The following is a 16721-nucleotide window of genomic DNA, read 5'->3' as shown; positions in this document are numbered from 1 at the left end:
TGGCTTTGGTTGTTAAATTAGGCAGAAAAACAAAAAACATTCTGAATTTTCCTTTAAACATGAGAGAGGAGCCAATAAAACTAATCATTTGGATTAATTGAAAGTAAAAAACGCCTCCCAACGCGGACACGACTGGACTCCATATTTGTTGTGATCCGCGCTGATAAAGAAACAGCCAATCAGTGGTTGCCTTGGTCACACGACCACGCCCACTCCCGCCGATCACGAGTGGCTCCGCGTGCGCCCACTGCTTGTCTCGGCCAATCAGGGCGGCCCGCTGTGAGAGCGAGGGAGGAGGAGGAGTGAGAGGGGCGGGACCTCAGGCTCTGTGTGACAGCTCCGGGTTCAGTGCTGCACCAGAGATAGGAAGAAGACGAAGAGCTCTCACTTCGAATCAGAAAGAAGCGCTTGTTTTTTTCTTCTCTTGCGTCCCAGAGTTTAGATAAATATACACTAAATCTATTCCTTGGGTGAATTTAAATAAAGCTATACTATTTTTTTTAATTCTTCTTCTGAAAAATAATGGGAACTAGTGCTAACAAGGAAAAATATGTAATATCTTTATTAAAATGATGTCCAGCAAAGTTACGATAGGAGAAATATGGTCCACTTCATTGCCACTTAATTCCAAATAAATAATGTAGAAAAATCTTCCTCCTTTCATTATTTATTTCTAATACCTGGCCCTACTCGTCTTCCATAAAATTTAAAAACAATAGTCTCAACATTTCGACTTTTTCCTTTGATATTTTGACTTTATTCTCAAAATTGTATCTGAACTTTATTCTCGACATTTCAACTTTACCCCAAAATACTTCAACTTTTCTAGTTCATTCTTGATCGTTTTACTTTCTTTTCTTCTCCACATTTGGACTTTATTCTCACAGCTGTATATCACAAATTTAATCTCAAATTTTCGACTTTTTGTCTCTCAATATTTTTACTAAAGGTGGATCATGGGGAAAAAAACCTTCCTCCTCATATTATTTATTTCTCACGTCTGGCCCCTTCGACTTCATTTTATAGAAGAAGATAAGCTTCAGTTGAAAGTCAAATTTTACTGAAATTAAATGTTTTTGCTTTATCCTTGACCATTCAACTCCTACCTTCTACCTCGAAATTGTTTTTTAACTTTATTCTCAACATTTTAATATTTTTCTCAACATTTCAAGTTTATTTTCACAATTGTATCTCAACTTTTTTCTAATTTTTTTTACTTATCCTGTCACGATTTTTCCACTTAATTCTCGACATTTCTACTTGTTTCTCGAATTGCATAATGTAAAAAAAAAAATCTTGCTCCTCTTATTATTTATTTCTCATGTCTGACCCCTCGAATTTATTTCATAGAATAAGAAGATAGGCTTCAGTCGAAATTTGCTGAAATTCTATTTCTTTACTTTATTCTCGAACCATTCGACTTCTCCCCGGATATTCCGACTTTATTCTCAAAATTGTATTTTAACTTTATTCTCGACATTTTACAATTTTTATTGCGATTCCCACTTTATTTCCAAAATTGTATCTCAACTTTTTTCTCATTTTTTTTTTACTTATCCTGTCACGAGTTTTCCACTTAATTCTCGACATGTCTACTTGTTTCTCGAAGTGCATAATGGACCAAAAAAACCTTCCTCTTATTATTTATTTCTAATCATGTCAGGCCCTAATCGACTTCCGTAGAGTTAGTCGGATACATCTTGTGACGCTTAACACTAAAAAAAAAACTTTTTTTGTAGTCCTTTTGTCTTCAGCGCTTCATCGGCTGTAACATAGACGATCTTTGTGCTTGCACACGAAAGGGAAAGGAAACGGCGACTTCTCCATTCCGAAATCCCCCCTTCTCGCTCATCTTTAGCCGTAACGAGTGTTTGATCGATCGGACGGTTTCAGACGAAATAAACGTACATTTCTCAGTTTCAGGGGGTTTTCTCGGTCGCTTTCTTTTCCGTGACTCACCCTCCCCGTAGAGCCTGCGGTCGACCAGTCGAAATCCAGATCCATCGAGCTGCACAAAGTTGATAGTCGAGCTAACTGAGCTAGCTCACTTTGCTAACTAGCTCGGGGAGCCAGTTTGTTTTTTTGCGGACAGTTTCGGGGGCGTTGTTTTCGTCATTACATTGAAGCTTGTTGTGACTCTTTCCCCCCCGCTGTAATCTGAAGAGTATCTGCGGTGAGGTTTTTGAGCTGTAAGCCGGTTGTTACAAAGCTAGCTGCTAGCTAACACCCTGCGCATATAGCCTGAGTGAAGGCCGCAGCCCTCCTCTCACCTCCTCAGTGTTTGCATCGCCGCGCAGTGAGTGACAGGTGAGTACCAAACTCAAGGTGTTAGGACGCTGGGGGTCATCTGCTTTGTGATGTTTTATTTAGCTTGTCTGCTAACTGAATATTAGACTGATTCAAAAGGAATCGGGGGGGGAGGGAGGGAGGGAGGGGGGGTTGGGGGAATCCGCGAAATCACGCCGGAGGTCGCCATCTTTCATTGGATGTTGCTGCAAGCCAGCTAACCAGACATGGCTGCTGCTGCTGCTGCTCCTCCAACTTTTTCTCTGGGACACAACACCGTGCAAAGAGGAGGAGGGGAGATGGGGGGTTGATTTCACTGTCTTGATCTTTTAGACAGATTTGTAGTTTTGCATGAAAGCTGTTGATGTGTCAGAGTCATGCAGCCTCTCAGCATGTTGAGCTGCAGTCCTGCTCGGCTCTGTCAGCTGCTCAATACTCCTGCAATGCGTCTGCAGTTTAGGTTTCAGTGTTTGGCAACTTAAGTCGACCTTAAACCCCCCCGACATGTAAAGAGTACAGTGATAATGACACTGTTTGAGCCGGGGGTGGGGGGGGGTCCAGTTGAAGTTGTGGCTGCTCATGGTCCCATAGATGTGTAGGAGTGACTTCTGGGGTTTCTTGTACACAAACATACATAACAATAATAATAATATATTTGTTTTTTTATAGCGCTTTTCTAGGAACCCAAAGACGCTTTGACAAAATCTAAAACCATAAAACAAAAACAAAAAACGACGAGGACAGTACAAAGAAGAAGTACTTTACTTTAACTTACTTTTAGTACTTTAATGGTAGTATTTACTACCATTTATGACTCTGTTCATGCACATTTACATTTAATCTTCATATTTAAGTCTAGTAATGTAAGTTAAATCCTGGTTGTATATATTCTCATTCTTAGTTTTGATATTTTTAGTGTTTATTTACTTTGTATTTAATATTATATTGTGTTTTTTTACTCATATTGTGTGTTTGGATAACCTGCTGCTGTAACGCCACAATTTCCCAGTTTGGGATCAATAAAGTAATTCTATTCTAATGTGGGGGGGGGGGGGGGGGGGGGGTTAGTGGTTGTAGGCAGTGATGAAGAGGTGAGTTTTGAGGGATTTCTTGAAGGAGGTGAGTGTGGGGGGAGTCTCTGATGGTTTTTGGGAGTGACTTCCAGAGGGTGGGAGCAGCAATGGAGAAACCTCCTGTCCCCCCCCCCCCCCCCCCCCCCCTGCAGGACCGAAGGTTGGTCCTGCAGGGGGGGGGGCAGGAGGCTTGCATCTGCAGACCTGAGAGTGTGTCGGTGGAGGAGGTGAGACAGGTAGGGGGAGGAGGTGAGACAGGTAGGGGGGGAGCCAGGTTGTGAAGGGCTTATCTTGAAGTCGTATCAAACTGCTCATTCTGTTATAAGTCTGCTGAAACTGTTGTTTACACTTTAGTTATATCCACTCATGCTTTCTCTTCTTTTGCTTTAAGGACGTTGTTTTCATGTTGACATGTTTTTCTAATGAATCTTTTAGTTGTCACATTTACAAACAGGCATTAAGTCGCTCTTTTCAGTACTCAGGAACAAACTCAGAGGACTCTGAAGCGGTGAACACCTGTGCTATGATATTCAAATTTGTGTGGCTCCGCAGGGCCGCTGCCCCAACTTGAAAATGAATCTAAGTTACTTGTTTTCTTTACGGTTTTATTTGGCGATAGGACAGGGGATAGAGTCAGAACTCAGAGAGAGAGATAGAGATGAGCCTCAGGTCGGAGTCAGACATTTCCCTACAGACTGAGATACTGCTGCCCGAGAGACAGGACGGTCGATAGAGTCAGAAATCATGAAGAGAGAGAGTGGGGAGTGACATGCAGGGAAAGGAACCGCAGGTCGGATTCAAACCCCGGGCCGTCCGTTTGGAGAACTATAGACTATTACCTCTGCAGTGTTTTGTTGATTATTGTCCTTTGTGCTTTTTTATTTATTGAATTATTTACTTCTAAAAGTCTTGAAATCTTTGCTGCTGTATTTTAAAGCTGGGTGAGATGCACGTCGTCCACATAGAAACGCTTCACACATTTCTTTTTCCTTACCTGCATAACAAAGTACATACAGGTGTAGGGCTGTCACCACGGCGATCAAAGGTGGCTCAGTAGTGCGGTATTATCGCACGCCCACCCCCCACCTCTTTTATTTATATATTAAGCACATTTGTTTGTGAATCAGGGGTCAGAAACTTGCCCCGTAAGATTAATTAGATTGTGACTTTTACTTATTTGATAATAAGTGTCAAACACTCTCGTTGTTACGGCAGCTACAGGTATGACCTCTGATACGCACGCGTTGATACAGACTTCACTGAGTTCTGGGTCAGCTGAGCCCGTTTTCTCATGTAGTAAGTACTCAGCCGGTCGTTATGTATCCTGTAGCCAAATCGTTCTGTACAGGTTTTAAGAAACGACCTGTCATGGTTCTAACTGTTGCTGCCATGACAGTGCTGTAATTCAGCTGTGTGTGTGTGTGTGTGTGTGTGTAGTGTGTAGTGTGTGTGTGTGTGTGTGTGTGTGGGCATGCACATTGCTCTGTGTAGTGAAACGTTTATCTCTGTCGCTGATCGTCACTGCATTGTTGTTAAGAAAACAATAAAAAAAGTAAAAGTCGTAATAATCTTGCAGGCCACACACTCGGCCTCTTTGCGAGGTGAGGTGTTTCACTCAGATCTTTTTGGCATCTTCTAAATCAGCTGGTTCTCCTTTTTTCATATTAACTGAAAGTCGAGACGTTAACAAAGGGGCGGAGTTACATTTGGTTTTAGGTTCCAGTGCAGCTGCCGGTGTGTCCGTCTGAGCGTTATGTGGGGTGAGGTGACTTACCGTGCGGTTACCGTGACAGCCCTATACATCTGTGTATTTTGTTGTGCTCAGAGAGGGAGAGAGGCGGGGGAGGGTGAAGAGGGACAGGCCAAAGCACCGTCCAAACTGCCGTTTCAAGGCGTGATATTTACGTCCCTGTGACGTCTCTCCTTCGATATGAATGTCACCGAGGCGTGATGGAGTGATCCTCCCTCTATATACGGTTCAGACGGGATCAGGGAAGCACAGTGCTGTGTGTGTGTGTGTGTGTGTGTGAAGCTCCCGCTCTGCCGTGCTCTTTTGTGCTTCTGCAACGCCGTAAGGCAACATGTCACACACTGGGACGCCAATATTCACCGTTGCAGAATCATTTTGAAAGAAGAATGTGCGACATGTTACACATCAATCCAGTCTGTCCTGTGTAAATGTGTCTCTGAGTCATGACTGTCTACAATGAGGGAGAAGCTCGAGTCCCGCTGGCTGTGTTGTTGTCAGAGCCGTGTTTACATGGACGGGACGGCCGGCTCCTCCCCTTGTGTATAAAAGCTGTTTTAGTCAAGAACTAGAGAGAAGAAGAAGAACATACTCACTGATTATTTGGATGTTAGTAAGAGTTTTTAGATCACGCTCATTCTGTGTCAGTTTACATGAAATGTGAAGCTACGAGCTAACTAAAGAGCGCTAACATTAGCATGCTAACACAACAATGCAGGACACAGGCGATTACAGCTCGAGCAAAGGACAATTTGTGACCCCCGCTTGCGCTTAATGGTGCTTAATTATGGTGCTTTCTAATTGATAACTTCTTCGTGTGAATGCGAGTGGAGAGGGGTTGGAGGTGTGTGTCTGGAGGTGCACATGGTGGCTGACAAATAAATAACACAGGGACTATTTCATGCTGTGCTGCCCCCCAACTGAGAGCACACATATCTATTACATATGGAACATGTATGAACAGCGCACGATTACCATATTTAGTTTGGTATTGCATCTCTAAAATTAGCCGTATTTGCGGCCTGTTGGATGGAGATAAACTCAGGTTCAACACTTCCACATGGATGTGTAAGATGCCTGTTCACCATCCTCCACCAGGCAGTAACCTGCTGATTTAAAAATAAACCCCTTGCCCCCCCTCTGTTGCATATTTCAGTGGTGGGGTCTGACAGGCTTATTTTGGAACAACAGAGTAACATTAGGGTCATAAATCACCTCTATTGATCACGCAGGGAGGAAACGAGACAGTGGAAGGTGCCGGATGAGGAGGGAGCACCGAGCAGAGCGTGTGTTTTGGTTCTGGCCTCGTCTAGACGCTGTGATTGAGTCACTGAATCAGCAGAGGAAATGACATGTACTGTGACCAGGGTCAGCCTTTTTTTCATGACATCAAGCGAGAGCAACTGCATTGAAAACATTGTAGAGAGTCTCGTGATTATCCTCGGCCCTGTCGCCACATAAAAATACCAAGAATTGTTAAATTACAGTTCTGTTTTTTTCCCCTCTTCCTGCAGTGTGGTGGGCATGTTGTTGTAACTTGCTTGTGGAAAAAAATGGAGATCTGAACTGTTAGTTTTTCAGAATCAAATAAGTAGGATTTTAATCGCGGATTAATACTTTTACAGATTTCCTGTCAGGTTTTAAATCCTGACCGGTTTCTGGTTTTTAACATCAGTACAAGTCTTGATTAGGGATGTGCTTGACTTGCAGAATACACTGTTTTAACGACGTCACCCTTGCTAGCTGGTAGTGTTGTAATCAAGACCAAACTAACTGAGACCAAGACATACTCGAGACCAGAGTGCTCAGAGAAAAAGACAAGAACAAGACATTTAGGGAGCGAGACCAAGTCAAGACCAGGACCATGAACCATAGATATCATATCACAATCATCATTTTATGTGCAGCAGGCATGCCACTCACTTAGACTGTAACACCGGGAAGGCTACGACCATAACCGGGGCATAAATAGCCCATCAATGGGGGGTCTTGATTGGTCTTGGTTTAAAATCCGGAGTTTGCCAAGTCTGAGTCTGAAACCTTCAAAAAGTTGTCTCAAGACCAAACCGATTTTGTGTACTACAACACTTCTAGAAGGAACCGGAATAAGTAATTTAAAAGATTATTAATACTTTTATTAGCTGGCCCTCAATGCAAGTCAAAAGTTGTGCTCAAACTGTAACGCACCCCCCCCCGGCCACTAGCTGGGGCTGTAGCCGTAGGCTGGTTTGTAGCTCAAAATGGGCCTTCTCCTCCTGACTCTACTACCTGGATGTAAACGAGCACAGTGAACGGATAACATCTCGTAGGAGCAGCAGTGTTTTGATCTAGAAAATGGAGATAAAGTCGTATGTAGGCTGCACCAGGTTAAACTGGCACACCAACCGGAGCAATGCAGAATCACTTTTAGCATGGACGTTCATGATAACCTGCGGAGACGACTTAAAGCTGGTGGTGCTTAGCAACATGCTGCAAACCAAATTACCTTTTGTTTGCCGAACGGGTAATTTAAAATTCACTGAGTTTCTCCTGTCAGACAGATTTTTTCCGCAGCAAGTCCGAGTGAGCTGATGTGAGAACGCAGCAGGATATTCTCCGGAGAATTCCCCTCGAGCGAGTGGGAGGTGTTGATTTTGTGATTCTGTTACACTACACTTAGCATTGATATAAAAGGCAAATATTCTCATTATAGCGTCTCATAGCGGACTCTGTTGCTTCTTCCGCTTCTTCCGCATGGTTCTTTTTAGTCTCCAGCTGTGAGGTGCATGTGTGAACAGCCAGGTCAGGAGAAAATCCAGAGCAGTCCTCCTGAAATTATCTAGATATTTTCAGGAGTGCATATGTGAAAATATATAGAATAGAATTACTTGATTGATCCCAAACTGGGAAATTGTGGCGTTACAGCAGCAGGTTATCCAAACACAATGTTAGCAAATCTAAACACAATATAATATTAAATACAAAGTAAATAAGCACTAAAAATATCAAAACTAAGAATGGGAATATATACAACCAGGATTTAACTTAGCACTTTGGCTTTGGATACCAGCGTACCGGCGACATGAGCAGACAGATGCAATATCGTGCTCTGGTGAACTAAGCTCACACACTAAAAGTTAAATGTTTCCTAAAACACGGCTAACTGTGTAAGGATGTGCAGCAGATTAGGATGTAGGTTTGTGGACTGTGCCAAAGTGAATGACACCGTAAAAAATCAAAGCCCTAAATCTGCTTCAAAACGTCTGACGCATGTTTACTCAACGTATCAGTGCCGCCTGGTATTCCTATTGTTTGCTGTCGTCATTGTGTGGCCGAAGAAAACGCCCACACAAGTCACAGAAGTTAAAGGTAGACTTAAGTTGGCAAACAGGTTTTAAGTCCAACGTTTATCAGTGTTTATCAATGTTTATCACACAGCAGCTGTTTTGATAGCTGACTGGTATTGATGGAGAGTTGTGTTAAGCCCCATTCATTGCAGTGTCATGACACACACACACACACACACACACACACACACACACACACACACACACACACACACACACAGGGCATGTATAGGAACAAGTATGTGGATCAAAGGTCACCCATTTTACAGCCATGCCATTCTTTTTCTGCTTTGTATGCAAACACAGCGAGGGCCCGTGTCACAGACAGGCACCCGATTGTTGTGGGGGTGGGTGGGTGGGGGATTATCACTGCTTTACAAATGGCTCCAACGGGACAGAAAAGAAGGTGTTTCCAGAGATGTTTAGACTCGGTGGGGCACTCCTCCCTTTTTTTTTTTTTAAATCTCTGTCAATGTTTGACGTTGAGGTGGGATTCAGCAGCAGTGATCAGCCTGAGGGACTGTCACCGCTGCTGCCTTAAAGATTAAATGATGTTGACAACTTGGTCCAACAGGCACACAATATTTGTCTAGTACAAAGCTTGGATAGAGTCTGGAAAAATGTCTCCATTTAGAGGTTACACAGTATCGAACATGACCCACAGAGCTAAGATTTTGAATCAGTTTGATATCTCTTTAAAGGAAGAATGTGCAACTTTTTGATCCAGTAGATGTCGCCCCCTTGAGCTCCAGCATGAAACCAAAACAAACTGCTGTTTCCATACTTAAGCCTCCGCTCTCCTCCAGAGACACACCTCCAACCCCACTCCACTCGAGTTCACATGAAGGAGTTATCAGATGGATTGTACCATAATTAAACAACATTAAGCTCAAGCGGAGGACAACATTGTCCTTTGCTCGAGCTGCAGTCACCTGTGTCCTGCATCGTTGTGTTAGCATGCTAACGTTAGCGCTCTTTAGTTAACTTGTAGCTTCACATTGCATGCTCTAAAACACTTATGTGATATTCAAATAATCAGTGAGTATGTTCTTCTTCTTCTCTCTAGTTCTTGACTAAAACAGCTTTTATACACAAGGGGAGGAGCCGGCCGTCCCGTCCATGTAAACACGGCTCTGACAACAACACAGCCAGCGGGACTCGAGCTTCTCCCTCATTGTAGACAGTCATGACTCAGAGACACATTTACACAGGATAGACTGGGTTTATGATTTATTTATGTGTGATATGTTGCACATTCTTCCTTTAAATCGGGGCAGATATAAGACTTTGAGACGGACACAGATTTTCACATGACATGGCGGACGATTAAGAAAACATTTGAACTGCGATGTGCACTGATATATTACTATGGTACGCAGAAGAATGCTGTCCTTAAGGCGTAACTTTATAAAAAAGTGTTTTTCATGAAACCCATTATAAGCCAGTCGTAGTTTGTCCCCAGTCCAATTAAAACCCCTGTGATACCTGTTTTTACCAAACTCCCTTACTCCCACTTTCCACATACTCTGAGCGCCCTGCGGCCTGTGAGCGCCCTGCCCTACTGGCTCCGTTTCTGGAACGTGAGCGCAGCCATGATCAGCTGTACACGCATCACAGGACACATCGCTGCCTGTTTTGATTTAATGTTGCTAAAGTGATGGAAACTCAATGGAGTCTGTATATTGTGTTTTATTTTGAAATTGACTGGACGCTCTGTGTGTTTCCTTGCCTGACTTCCTGTCCGGGTCGTTCTATTCTGTCTAGCTTGACGTGTGCCTGCAGCGAGCTCCGTCCTAAAATAGACTCGCAGCGTATTTGAAACGGAGCAGAGAGTAGTGACGCTGCTGGCACGCTCTGTGCAATGAATAAACTATCAAATCTGTTGGGTGAGATGTAGCTGATTTAAAGAGCCCATATTCTGCCCTTTTTTGGGTTCATATATTTAATCTATGTACCTACTAAAGTATGTTCACAATAGCTGAAGTTGAAAAAAGTGTCTGTTTTCATGTGCTGTCGCTCCATGCACCGGCTCGCTTCTGACTCTCTCTCTAAGGCTCTGAAGTGCCCACGTTCAGAGTCCCCACGTTTGCCAAGTCTGATCTGATTGGTCGGCCTGTCGGCTCTGCCGTAATTGGTCAGTCGCTCAGCAGAGTTATCGGAAATGTCCCGCCCCTTTTACCATATTGGGAATGCAGCCACTTTGGCTCCGTCTGAGGGGAGCAAAAACATTAGCACCTTAGCACTACTGTGCTACCGCAGGCTACAGCATATCGTGGGTGTGCCACAGAAATTTAATGGGCGGGCAACATGAGCTGCTGGGCTTGCCACAACGAACCAATGGGCTTAGATCAGTGATATCACACTGACAAGACGTCACGAGCGTTACATGCGGCTAATGCTACAGCTAACAGGAGGACGTAGGAGAAGCCGCGTTTACGCAGACTTTGAATTTTTGCACATAGATGTGTCTAAACATGCACAGGACACTTGGAAAACACACTAAAGAGCATATAAAACCAGAAAAGGCAGAATATGGGACCTTTAAGAATTCTAGCTCTTGAAATGTTTTTACCTTCAACATGAATCATTCTGTACTTTCACAGGCATAAAAAAGTGAAATTTCTTCAAAATAAAAGCATGTTCTGTCTGTGTGATGTTTTTTAGAGGTCAGCGCTCCTCAACAGGCTTTTTGTGAAGTCACTATCGGACAAAGCCCTCTCGCCTTTTCCAGCGCACACGTGTAACAACTGATAATATGCCACAGTTATGCGATCAACATCCACTGGTGAATCTAACTTGTTTGTCCCCTCTGCCCCCCCCCTGTAGCTTACTTGGTGACACAGAGACTTCTCCCTGAGGAGCCAAGAAGCAGACGGCTCATGACTTCTGACCAGGACACGAAAGTTGTAGCTGAACCACAGGTGCAGCAAGTGCAAGAGGCAAAAGAGAACTCTCATTTGGTGAGTGTTACCAGCACACACACATGTTTTTACAAAATCCTCATGATGATCCACCCTGCTTTAAAACAAATCTGGATTCCTTTGGGATCTTTTTCAGAGAGATCCCCAAACTCTTCTGACGTCCTTTTTGATGTTTTAGTTTGAGAAATACATCAGAAGAATCTTCTTGAACTATTATGTTTTCATGCATATTAATCATATTAGAAAAAAATGCTAGGCAGTTAGCATCACTGCTAAATAAGGGGGGGGGGGGGATTTCACATAAGGGACCCTAGACAGAAGCCGAGTACACTTGAACACAAAGTCTGGTTCAATTGATCCCTAGTGTGAACACAAGCGTAGTGCTCGAGTGCGGTACGCTTGTACAGGTCTCGGGCTCGATTCAGGTGCGCTCGAGTACGGGAGATGTGAACGCAACCGTGCTCAAAGGCAAGTTTATTTATGTCGCACATTTCAACAACAAGGCAATTCAAAGTGCTTCACACAACATCAAAAGCATCATGTCAGAGGGAAAAAAAGAAATATTAGAATAGAAAATGTAGAAAAATAACTAAAACAAACAATTCAAAATCACAGAAGAACCATTCAGACATTCCTTACCTCCTGATATTCCAGTTTTTATTAAGGGAATCTGTTTGGTTTATTGTAACCAGGACACCCTTTTTATTCATCTTGAATATTCAGTTTATTGCCTCTTTCTTAGCAATCTTCAATTACCCAATAATTGGTATTCCATTTTTTTGTTAACCGGGGAAGGAAGTGGGAAGCTTTCATGATGTCGTATCTGTGCAGCCTCGGGCCCAATTTCATTCTCTCAGCTGCACGGTATATGTGGAAGTAAGAAGAGGGTCATTGTTGGCGTCTCAGAAATGATAAAAACATCCACATTAGAAGGATGGAAAAAACAAATGTCGCCCATTTGATGACGTTGGTGGCTGCCATGGTTGATTCTTCTTTCTTCTTCTTGGCGGATTTGCAAACCAACTACGTGCATACCGCCACTCACTGATTAAGACTGGTGGGAGAGGGAAGCTACTCTTCCTCCTTGTAGCTGGAGAACATTAGAATCTGTTTGTTGGCTGAAGAAACTATCGGTGGACCCCAGAATCTTCAAAAGTAGGACGTAATAAGAACAAACTTGTTCTTAAGAATGGTTGGTGAATGAGGCCCTGTGTCTTTATCTTCACTGATTTTACTCTTTGGTTTTGGTGATCAGCCAGAGTGGCTTGAGCCCCCGCCCCCCCACATTTTGCTCACCAGTCCTCCATGTGTTATCCCACGTACAGGTTAGCTCCCTGCCAACACCCAGGCTGACGACCAGCCTCGGCCTGCTTTTGGCTGGTGTTGATTTCTCCTGCTGATTGTTTAGAATAGAGAAATGCCTCGTAAAGAAACACGAGGCCGAGGAAGATGAAGCTCTCGTAACTTAATAATCCATGACCTGATTTTATTTCTCTCTTTTCATGAAGCCAGAGGTGTTTGTATCGATCGCAGGAATTACATTTTGGTCCTTCTCAGAGATTAAAGCGCAGAGTTAACTGTAGTAGTACATCTTTGGGTGCAGTGAGGCAGCAGTAAAGATTTAGACGCTCTAACTCTAAGATGTAGACTTTAACAGATTCTGACAACACAGTAGTCCTTAGTCAGCTTCTTTCCTTAAACAGATTACTTCATTAAACATTATTATTGACTATAATTAGCTCTGTAAACCAATTTTAGCTCTGCTCAGCTGTGATGCTCTGCTGCAGACAGTGCTGCTGAGAGGATTGTAAACTATCAAGTCGTTCTGTGCTTTGATGGAAAAATAACATCAGCCCAGGCGTTGTTTCCTGCATGACCTGTCGTAGAAAAAAGTTTTAAAGGGGACATATTCTGAAAAATCCACTTGTACAGTGTTTTCGAACATATATTTAGGTAACCTGAGTGTCTACTGACCAACGAAATGTGAATTTGCACTGCATTTAAAGAGACACACACACCAAAACAGAGCGTTCTGAGAGAGCTGGTTTATACAGGGTCACAAACCTCCTCTGGTTCTTGATCCATGTTATATTTTGACCACAGCACAGATGTTTCATATAGACCACAGGGGACTGTTTGAAAAAGATGGAACAGGGGTATAATATGTCCTCTTTAATATAGCAATATATCTCTGATGAGCCCATATTGTTTAAAAATAGCATTAAGTAGATGATATGAAACATTGGTTATGCTCTAATTATAGCTATCCTGGTCTCGAGGCAAAAAAATATTTTCAACAATGGTGGCTCATTTTGAAGGCTGTCCATCATGTTGACTGATTAGACTACTGAGGGCGATCCAGTGTGTCGTCACACTCACACAGACTTTTGCAGTTTGTGCATTGAGGTGATTCAAACTATCAGAAAAGATTTCCCTCAGAGCATTTGGGCATTTTCTCCAACCTTAACACCCCAGGCCGGACCGGGCGCATCTCACTATCTGAGAACTGTGGCCGCATTAAATAGCTCTGGACTGGACTGGAGGCGTTTGAGTGTGTCTGTGACCACTAGGGGCCGTTAACAGGGGGCTGATGACGCTTTGCATCTGGTGCAGCTACAGGATTATCTTCAAGTGAAATGAGAGTCTTCTCTAGTTTGATCACTTCAATGGGAGAAAAGTTCCCTGACTACAAAAGTTTGACTAAAAAACTTTGAAGTAGCGGTGGTAATTCCAGTCTGAAGTGTAACAGCGGGGCGTGGCTTCACCCTTCAGAACAACGTTAAAACGACCACAAGAAGTCGTACGTCTGTGGCAAAGACACAAAACATTATGTCAATCGCCTCTCCTGCAATCTCCCCGAGACGATTGATTTCGCTCGAGCAAGCACCCAGATTGAGTCGATTCAGAGCAGGAGACAGGCTGTAGTCGTTGGCAACAACCTGTCAATAGTTTTAGTGTTCTCCGCTGTCACTACAGGAAGACATGAAAAGTGACCACAGGGTTGATGTCTGTTAATCTTTACTCGCCATGCTCTTGTAAATGCATGATCTGCGGAGGCAACTAAATGTTTACAGCGCTTCAGTCCAGGACAAAATTCCCCAAGCGGACAATAAAGTTGATCCTGTTTAGGAATGCACCGATTCAACATCGGTATCGGCCGATACTGGCAGACAACAAGACAGTCTCCCTCAACATCTGATGAATATTTATTTTATAGGCACAAATCAGCTTGTTAAAACAAAGACAATCTGTTATCCTGTTATTGAGTGTTTTGTTTTCAGTTCTCTTTGTTTCTCACTAATATTCGGTGGCTCTGTGCGACAGGATCTGACAAAATTGCCATCTTCAAAATAATTCTTGTTGACCAAATCTGTTGAAATCATTTAGGAGTTTGTGTAGCTATGTCTTTGTTTAGTTTAATTCTTCTTGCAAGTAGAAGGAAAAAAGCTTCAGAGTGTCAATACAGTCTGAAGGAAAAGCTCCAAGTAATCACAATATGCTTGGGGTTTATATGCACATGCTTCACAGAAAAACCTTCATGCCTATATCAGGATTGCAGATACAGGCGCAGTCAAATATCAAATACATTTCGTCATACATTTCAACACGTCGCACAACAGTAATGTCAAGGAAACTTCAAGTCTGAGTATCTTTGCTATTTAGCTATTTGTGAGAAACCTTCATCTTGGGTAAAGACAAAACAAGAATATTACGTATTAAATTATTGTTGCATTTCTCAAGCGAGCTGTGAGTAAAATGTGTCCTCGACAGTAAACAGAATTTTTCCATTACACTCGATAAATCAGCGGTTATATCTGAAGAAAAGTCTGAAAAAAGCATGTTTTTCTTCTTCTAACCAACCGTCCACAACCTGAGTAATAATTCTAACCCGTCAGAAATGTTTCAGTTCTTACACAGTCCCAGATGTTTAACGATTTTGGATGAATTAGACAAAACAAAAACAGCCAATCGAACCATTTTAGAAGTTGTAATAACTCTCCTCTTCTTAAGTTTTCATTCTCGTTCTCACACAGTCTGGTTCCAAATGTTTTCAGAACAGAAATATGAAATGACGCAGCACACTCGACTCTGGTAAACCAATGGAAACAGCAACAGGTGAATGTTAGTTGAGGTCAAAGCTGTCAGGTTTCAGAGGAGCTGCCTCTTCATGAAAAGTTCAAACACACAACAGTGTTCCTCCTGCCGTCCAGAGCTAGACGTAGAATTACCTTTGTCTACACCTTTTATTAGTGTGTTTCCCTCCTAATACGAGGTTAGCTGCTAAGTTAATCACAGGTTTTGTTTGGGGAATCTGTGTGTGTGTGTGCAGTAAGCTGAGAATACCTCATGTTTTGATGCTTTATTGAGGTTGATGGTGAAACATTAAACCAGGCAAAACACACGTTTATGGCTACGATCAAACTGCAGGCAAAGTGCCACAAATCTGTTAATTTTTTGCTCGTATGTGCCTCAGGTTTTTTTGTTTTTTTTTACAACGGTGTGAAGAGCACGAGTCGCATGATATCAGATCTTTACAAATCAGGTTTTTGGGGCGGCTTTCATACCTGGTCCTGAATCAGATACAGGTGCAATCTTTAGCAATGCGACCTCATTGATGCTGATTGTAATGCAGCGGCGGTTTGTAAATGCTACGAGAGAAGAACAGTTGAGCTGCGTGTGGATAGAGTATGACTGCTTGTTGTGTAAGTCACAGAGTCTGAAACGTGCGTGCTAATTCCTCTGCACACATTGTAGTCTTTTTGAAAGGTGTGTCTGAAAATGTAATTGCTGTTGATCAAACATTTGCCATCATTTAAAGTCAAGTAATTAGTTTATGCACTGATGACACTAAAACACAGACATTTTTCGGTTAACTCGACCTCTGGTTGTGTCATCTCTCCCTTACAGACGGTTCTGTCTGGATGTCTGGTTTCCATGGCTGCTGGCCTCTCACAGCTTTTGGTTTGGATTGATAATCAGTTTGACTTTTTTGGCCGTATTTGACACCATTATTGTTGCTTTAGGAGAAAAGTGTCGAGGTTTCCAGATGGATCACAATGTTTTATTCCAGTACTCTCTCCATCGCTTCAGAGATGCTTTTAAAGGAAAGTCTTAATCGATCATCCTCTAATAATAATTTGAAACTAGTTGTGAAGGTAATTCAGATTTGGGCGGGTTTCATACGTGGTCCTGGATCAGATACAGGTGGAATCTTTTGCAAAGCGACCTCAGTCTGAACAGACAGGTGGGAATTCACACGACTACGATGCCGTGAGAGGGCCGGACGAGAGTGAACCTATGCCTGTCATAAATAATGTTGTCATGTTTCCGGAATTTTAAACTTTGATGCAAAACAAAATTGGATTAG

The 16721-nt window shown here is 42.8% G+C and overlaps 1 protein-coding gene across 4 annotated transcripts in view; it reads left to right on the top strand.

Annotated features, from left to right (window-relative positions):
• Positions 1-1775: 1775 nt before the first annotated feature.
• The window catches only part of larp4b (La ribonucleoprotein 4B), a 45636-nt gene continuing 30690 nt past the window's right edge, over positions 1776-16721 (top strand). For all 4 annotated transcript variants that reach the window (XM_061043539.1, XM_061043537.1, XM_061043538.1 and 1 more), the window contains exons 1-2: positions 1776-2307; positions 11259-11392. In XM_061043539.1, coding sequence (XP_060899522.1) covers positions 11312-11392 — 81 coding nt within the window. In that variant the 5' untranslated portion in view covers positions 1776-2307; positions 11259-11311. The remainder of the gene's footprint in view (positions 2308-11258; positions 11393-16721) is intronic.

The sequence above is a fragment of the Labrus mixtus genome, chromosome 8 (genome assembly GCF_963584025.1).
Source record: "Labrus mixtus chromosome 8, fLabMix1.1, whole genome shotgun sequence".
In the NCBI taxonomy this organism is placed as follows: domain Eukaryota; kingdom Metazoa; phylum Chordata; class Actinopteri; order Labriformes; family Labridae; genus Labrus; species Labrus mixtus.
The sequence above is the reverse complement of the archived record's forward strand: the minus strand, read 5'-3'. Positions and strand labels throughout refer to the sequence as shown.